The sequence below is a fragment of the Engraulis encrasicolus genome, chromosome 22 (assembly GCF_034702125.1).
Source record: "Engraulis encrasicolus isolate BLACKSEA-1 chromosome 22, IST_EnEncr_1.0, whole genome shotgun sequence".
In the NCBI taxonomy this organism is placed as follows: Eukaryota; Metazoa; Chordata; class Actinopteri; order Clupeiformes; family Engraulidae; genus Engraulis; species Engraulis encrasicolus.
In genome coordinates, this window is record NC_085878.1 from 27,462,607 (window position 1) to 27,470,434 (window position 7,828).

The window sequence follows — 7,828 nt, forward strand, 5'->3', positions numbered from 1 at the left end:
GTGATGGTCACTCTGTCATACTACCTTGTTGCCGTTTTTTTCAAGGTCTAGGTATTTTGCTGCTGTTAGACCAGAGACAGTCTATTATGAATTAGAACTAAGAGAATCTTTGGTTAGACTATTTGCCATAGTTTTTCTACTAGTTGCCAAGGTTTTCTAGTGACTGCAAATGCATCCATCATCATCATCATCACAAACATCTGTTTATTGAAATACATAAAAATGTATATATATGCATGTTGCAACCTTTTCCTCTTTGTTCCTCTTTCCTCAGTTATACTGCATTGTGGTCAGCACCATAAAAGAACAGAGAAAAAAAAGTTTATTTGAAGCCTGCTCCAACCTTTACAAACATGAAATGAAAAGAAATGAAATACAAACAGACATCTCATCAGATTAATGCAATTTATTGGAGGGGAAAAAAATCATTCAGTTTCTTGAAAGCATCATGATGATTTGGCAAAGATTAAAATGAGTGGAAATAGGCAGGTGCCTGAAAAAACAACCAATACAATTTTATTCACAGTCCCCTTTCAGTGTCAACAACACCAACAGAAATAATAGCTATAATAAAAATAATAATAATAATAATAATAATAATAATAATAATAATAATAATAATAATAATAATAATAATAATAATAATAATGCAATAGTAATTCATTTCTTTGCTGAGCTACACTGCAGTAACACTCACACGAGTGTGACAGTAGTCTTGACAGTAGTAAGTAGTACAGTTTGGCAAATTGTGTTTTTATGTTATCACAGCTTGCTGGTAAGTTTCAACATCCGACCCTGTAAACCCTTATATAATACACGTATAGTATTCCTTACAATCACTGAAAAAAAAATCAATTGCAACTCCTTTCACAGTTTTCACAACAGATGTCATTGTGTGTGTTTATTAACGTTAGACTGGTAATCAGCAGCTGAGTGTTGGTTAGGGAGTGTCACATGAAAGGGCAGTCATGTCCTGCTGGCTCTTCACAGCTGTCGGCCATTGGAGGTTATCTGCTCCAAACCACTGCCCTACCTCATAGGTAGGGCATCCACCATGGATCAAACATCACAGTCAAGTGTAGAATCGTCCAGTGTGCAGCAGTGTCCTTGCCTATGACATCATAATGCAATAGAACACGGGTGAAATGTAAAGCAGCCCTGTGATTGGCCGATCAGCTTGTGATGCATGTTCCTGGATCCAGTGGCTAGTGCTAAGAAAGACCTGTGTATTCTACAGGTGATACGGCGGTAGGGGAAGGAGGAGGGCAGGACGGAAGGGGGTGTGGGTGCTTCACGTGTCCAGTAGGCTAGCAGGCTCGCCCCAGGAAGAACTGTGGGCAATGGTGCCAGGCTGCTTTGGCACTCTCCTGACCCGCGGGGTCTTGGCCTGGTGGGCCTTGGCCTGCAAGCACTCTCTCGCTGCCCCAGCCCTAGGGCACCTTCTTGGGCTTGGTGCTGTTACCGCCGGGCAAAGATGGCCTAGGTGACCGTGACGGACACCCAGACACGCCTCCGCACACAGACATGGCTCTGCCACCGCTGCTGCCACCGCTGCTGCCCGAATGCGTCTCGCACTTGCCTGCAACACACGTAGACTTTGGGGCCGCGTCGCTGCGGTCTGAGGGGACGCCACTGCCAGCGGCGCTGCTGCCGTTTTTGGGGCCCGGATGACCTGCGGAGGGTTTGCCGCTACCACCTGCGTGGGACTGAGAAGATAAGACACTCACATTCAACTCACACAGGGGCGCGAGCACACGCAGCAGCAACAACATCTCAGGCTTCAGGCACTCAAACTGGGCCACAGCCCATGACGGCAGCGTTGGCACCACCTAGTGGCCACTTGAAGAGAGTCTCACACAAATATAAACAATCACTGAAAAGATGCAGGCATGTACACACACACACACACACACACACACACACACACACACACACACACACACACACACACACACACACACACACACACACACACACACACACACACACACACAAACACACACATTGACCATAGGCCATTGTTGATGGCTTTGGCCCAGACCTCAATGGTATCAGTCTCCATGACCTAAAAGAAGTACACTCTTAAACAGACAGATATGAATAGTTTGGCTATAGCTCATATTAGACTTTGGCTAATTAGGTCATTTTAGATTACTACAACTGTTGTAGCTGATTCGTGCTTTCTATGCCCATAATTCCTGGTATGCATTCTTAGGTATAGCGAAGGGAAGTAGACTTGTTGTCTCGTCACTTGTTGTCTCATGACTAGAACCCAGACCTTGTGGGGTACCAAGCTGTGCTCTGACAGCTACACGAAAGAGCCAGGCGTGTTGGCATGACAGCCAGAGCACACCCACACAACCCTGGAGATGGTCGCTCTGTCATACTACCTTACTGTTCAGGGGTGCATTTCTGGAAAGCGTAGTTGCTAACTATGTTAGTTACTTTGTTGGTTGCAATGCAATTTCCCATTGGCAACTACCGAAGTTGCTAACTGCTAACAACTACGCTTTCCAGAAATGCATCTTTGGAGGCAGACCTGTACACTTCACAGACACTCGCATACACAAGCACACCTGTATGCTTCAGGGTGTCCCTCACATACGGTACTACTACTGACCATTTCTCCCCCTCCAGAATCTAATCCATGCCAGGGGTTATTCATCCTGGGGTCCCTTGTATTGCGAACACAGCTGGGTGTGCCTCCAATGGCCTCACGGAAAGCCATCCTACTTCTGACACCACCTAATGACGGAAGGAAGCTGCGTTGCCCTGCCAGGACTCAAACGTGGTACCTTCTGGAGTACCAAACTGTGGCTCTGACCGCTTTCAGTATTTAAAAGTTTGAATGTTCAATGACATATCTCAGCTCTATTCCTCTCTATCTAAATGTCATCATCCCAACATCATGCATTATATCAATCTGGGATGGGCAACTGGAGGCCCGGGGGCCACATGCAGCCCGCCTCCTCACTAAATGCGGTCAATAGATAAAACAATGGGCCTAAATTAAAAAATAAAATGACCAAATTTTTTTTAGACGACTACTTAATCAATCTGTTGTAATTATGCTGTTGGTCAATTGAGTATTGAGTATAGAGTATTCTATTCCTTCCAAACAATATGGGCAGTCAGTGAGCAACAGACTGCACCTCCAACTCTGCAAATTTGGAGTCAGATCTGTGGTCATGTGCCCCTCCGATGGTAGCAATGAAGAAACGTGGCCCTCCTCATCACAAAAGTTGCCCATCCCTGCATTATACTGTATTGTTCAGGGGGCTTACAAGGCCATGCAGTCTTTTGGTTTCTTCCAAGTACAGAATAAAATAATGGACCAGGAAGGACGGTGTAGGTTTTAGTTTATTATATACACCAACAGCACAGCATATAGCAGATATTGTATTGTCATAGGCTTCCTTAGCTGAATACATGGACCCCTCTTGGCTGAAAACGGACGCACTGATTTTTTGGCACAGTCCAGCCCTGCACAACCGCGCAAGCAAACACAGACACATGAACACATACGCAGTCAAAAACACACACACACACACACACACACACACACACACACACACACACACACACACACACACACACACACACACACACACACACACACACACACACACACACACACACTTTAACAAATAGATTAACAAATAGATAAAGTGTGCAAACTCCTCTTAATGTAACCTGACCTGTGTGTTAGTGGAGACCTTAGCAGCTGGCCCGTTCTTTTTCAACCCATTGGAGGAAGAGTGCATGTTCTTCTTCTTGTGTCTCTGAAAAAGCAAAGGAGACAAAAAAAGAAAAATAAGGACAAGGGCATCGGAGACATGAAATGCCAGGCAGGGACACATAATGCCAGAGTCAGATGAAAGAAGGGTGTTCCCTTCTGGCAGATCAGCAGTCAACGGGTTCACAGCAGTGAATCAAACTGATTTAAACGTTTATGTTGTTGATTTGATTGGCTGCCGCAGGAGGACAGTGACTCTCTTCGTACCATTGTATGTCATCCACTGTGTGTATTGTAAAGCTCTGAAGTTTAAAAGTGACAGTGATAGTCTATATGTGTTTGGCAAAAACTGTGTCGTACAAGCCAAACACATTGAAAAGAGGTTCATTCCATGACCATTTTTCAAAATCATAATCAGCATAGCGAATGGAATGGAGAAATGATGTGACATTTTTTGTGGCATTTGTTTACCTTTTACGTAATTTGTCAGAGTGTGTCTTAATAGCGCAGCACCTCTGTTATAACCTTACTGTCACCAAAATTGTAGTGTCTATGTCTTAATCTGTTACTTAAGGCTCTCAGCACTGTCATAGCAATGTTATGATGTAGTTGAGTATTTTCTGCAAATATTGAATAGGCCCGCCGGCGACCCCATCTGCAGTAAGAGGCTACAGTACGAACACCATATGTTTTTTTCTCTCTACAGTATAAAGGGTTCTAAGGGCACCTGTTTGGAGGGGGACGGGGTGAGAGGCACAGTGCCTTCTGCTTCTGACTCCTGTGTGAGCGGCACACAGTTGCTGCTGGCACCAGACTGCTCTTGGGAGGCTTTAGTCTGCGTCTGCTTCTGCTTCAGTGACTCAGTCTGTGTTTGCGTCTCAGTCCGAGACTTTGCCTGTGCCTGCGTCCGTGCCTGCGTCTGCGTGTCGGAGGTTCCGTCTACGGATCCGCACAGCGACAGCTCCTCCATGCCCGACCCGGCCGCCTCCAGCTCGTCCAGCTCCAGCTCTTCCGGATCGTTCCGGAACTGCCGCATCATCTCCAGCACGTTGGTGGGTCGCATTGCCGCGCTAGTGTCACCCTGTGCGTTTTAGGGGAAAAACAAATAAAAATAAAAACATGAGCTGTTCAAAAACGTAATTTTCTTGGTGCACATTCAAAAAAAAAAACACACTGCCATAAAACTAAAAAGGCAATTATTCGTCTCTTCTCTTTTTCACTTTTTTTTGGTAATTCTTCCCTTGTCTTGTCTGACTGCCTGAGTGGCTCCCCATATAGCAGAAGCATTGGCCTAATACTCCTGAGACACAGACCCAGCAGCCAGCAGTGACACACACACACACACACACACACACACACACACACACACACACACACACACACACACACACACACACACACACACACACACACACACACACACACACACACACACACACGGCACAGGCGCCCAATGAGGCGGTGTTTAAAGCGCCCTTTCTAAAAGCTGCTCTGATGAGCCACAGCTAAATGCGAATGATGGCCGGTGCCAATGAGTGGTTCAGTCTGAGTCTGAGTCTGAGAGTGCTTCTGGCTGTCTGGAGAGGCTGCAACACTGACAATTAAGCTATTTCAAGTTAAATATAACTACCGTATAACTGCAATTTTAAAAACACATGTATTGTAAGTAAACAAAACACAGCTACGTAAATATTTTATTGAAAGTTCCCATTTGTAAAGTGACAGATGTGGTGGCATCATGGCCATTAGCCCACCAGTATTTACTGCAGGGGCCCAGTCTGGTGCTTACTGTGATCATGTAAGACTATTAGTCTGGTGTTGTGTGTGTGTGTGTGTGTGTGTGTGTGTGTGTGTGTGTGTGTGTGTGTGTGTGTGTGTGTGTGTGTGTGTGTGTGTGTGTGTGTGTGTGTGTGTGTGTGTGTGTGTGTGTGTGTGTGTGTGTGTGTGTGTGTGTGTGCTTACTGTGAGCCAGGGGTTGTCGAGCAGCTCACTGGCTGTGATGCGATGGGCAGGGTCCACCTCCAGCAGGCAACACAGCACCTTCTTAGCTGGAGGATAATATAAACACATACAGTTACGGATAACGCCCATCCAGGTGTCCCGATATCACGGGAAATAATGGACGAGGTGCAAGCCTCAAACAGCCCAACAGTGCAGCCGTGTCTGTCTTCGGTGGTGAAACTTAGTCGCCCATAGAATCTTCGATTGGACTGCTGAGGGTATATCATCTGCATGATTTCTATAGGGTTTTCACTTAAATATTGGCAGATTTCCAAACGAAAATTCGATGTGTAACTAAGTTCTGAGCTAAGCAAGCACGCATGACTTCATAGGTGTCCCGTACTGGGGGAATAATGAACACTTGCTCAGACGTTCCGTCTTCTCACTGGGTGATAAGGTAATAATAGCACTGATTGTACAGAGGATGTACCGTATATCAAGATACTGATATACTGATTAGAAAAAAAGTGTTTTACCAGTTTTGTTTGTCAAACTTTCCTTGGCGCATTGTGTTGCAATACACCTAGTTACTAATATGAATGCATTATATAATGAGACAGTGGTTGAATGAGTAACCCAGATCAACAATGGTGGTTCTAGGAAAATATATTGGCACAGTAGAGTGAGTGTGAGAGAGAAAGAGAAAGAGAGGGGTGGGGGAGGGGGATTTACAGAGTACAGATTAGGGAAGTGGTTGTATGATATATAGAAAAGGGCATGTAGTTGGCGTAGTTGCATTGGATAAAAGTGTCCATTATGTAATGCAATGTACAGTAATATAAAGCAGTAATACCAATGGTCCATGAAATGTAAAAAATGGCTCGGGGCGAGGGGTTAGTGATGAATAGAGGCCTAGACTGATTGCGTGGGGTTGGGTATGGCTAGGTGTGGTGGTGAATCTACATCACTGATGTACAGACTAGATATGGCTGAAGCCTAGGGGCCCCTGCCTCACAGGGGGCCGCCCACTGGCCAAAAGTAAAAAAAAAAAATGTAGATATGGTATTGAAAATAAATCTGTTAGAATCAGAATAGTAGAAGATGTGATATTGGAAACATATTTTTAAAATCTTGTAAATACTACTGTCCACATTTGACAGACATCCTTCATTCCTTGTATGAATTCTGTTGCCGGCTCTGCTGATGGTGTTCCAGGTGCGGGTGTGAGAGACATGGGTAGAGGAGATGGGGTAGAGGGTAGGGTAGCGTTAAGGTGATGGACTCAAGATGGACAGAGAGTTAAGAGGTATAGAGGCGTGGAGGTGTAGGATGAGGGTGGTGTGGTGATGGAAGAATAGAGAGAGATGTAGAAAAGTAAAGAGGTGTAGGATGAGGGATATGTGGTAGAGAGATGTAGAGAGAGACGTAGAGGTGTAGGATGAGGGTGGTGTGGTGATGGAAGGATAGAGAGAGATGTAGAGAAGTAAAGAGGTGTAGGATGAGCGATATGTGGTAGAGAGATGTAGAGAGAGATGAACAGGTGTAGGATGAGGGTGGTGTGGTGATGGAAGGACATTATATAGAGGTGTAGAGAGATGTAGAGGTGTATGATGAGGGTGGTGTGGTGATGGTGAAATACAGAGAGCTGTATAGAGATACAGAGACCTCAGACGGCGTCGGTGAAGATGAGAGAGTGACAGAGGGATAGAGAGAGATGGGCAGAGGGAAGGAAATATGGAGATATAGAGGGATATAAAGTACTGGTGTCAACAATGATCGATTCGGCGATGCAATACAATGCGGGGCATGGACGATCCAGAATCGATCCGGCAAGTTCCAGAATCGATCCGGCAAAGTTTCAACTACTTCCATGGATATTTCGGGAGCAAATGAATGTTAAATTAAATAAAAGCACTTCAAAACATTGCAAGACTGATACAGACTGATACAGACTGATATAGAAAACAGCCAATAAATTGTTGCTCAGTATCTGACTACTTGTATTGCCTCATCATGACTGATTAAATATTTGCTTTGCTTTCAGTAGAAATGTAATGCATTGCAATGCATTGTAGAATTGAATCGGATCGGATCGGATCAGATCGCATAGAATCGAATCAAATCGAATCAAATCGCTACCTCCCGAATCGT

At 44.9% G+C, this 7,828-nt stretch overlaps 1 protein-coding gene across 6 annotated transcripts in view; it reads right to left on the minus strand.

The window, feature by feature from the left end:
* Nucleotides 1–865: 865 nt before the first annotated feature.
* The window catches only part of stk33 (serine/threonine kinase 33), a 29,285-nt gene continuing 22,322 nt past the window's right edge, over nucleotides 866–7,828 (minus strand). The window contains exons 11-14 of one of the 6 annotated variants that reach the window (XM_063188082.1): nucleotides 5,699–5,784; nucleotides 4,650–4,817; nucleotides 3,699–3,782; nucleotides 866–1,696 (exon numbers count right to left, since the gene is read on the minus strand). In XM_063188082.1, coding sequence (XP_063044152.1) covers nucleotides 1,292–1,696; nucleotides 3,699–3,782; nucleotides 4,650–4,817; nucleotides 5,699–5,784 — 743 coding nt within the window. In that variant the 3' untranslated portion in view covers nucleotides 866–1,291. Of the gene's footprint in view, nucleotides 1,707–3,342; nucleotides 3,484–3,698; nucleotides 3,783–4,463; nucleotides 4,818–5,698; nucleotides 5,785–7,828 lie in introns of those variants that run through there. The other 5 variants (XM_063188080.1, XM_063188083.1, XM_063188081.1 and 2 more) reach the window with 5 other exon arrangements.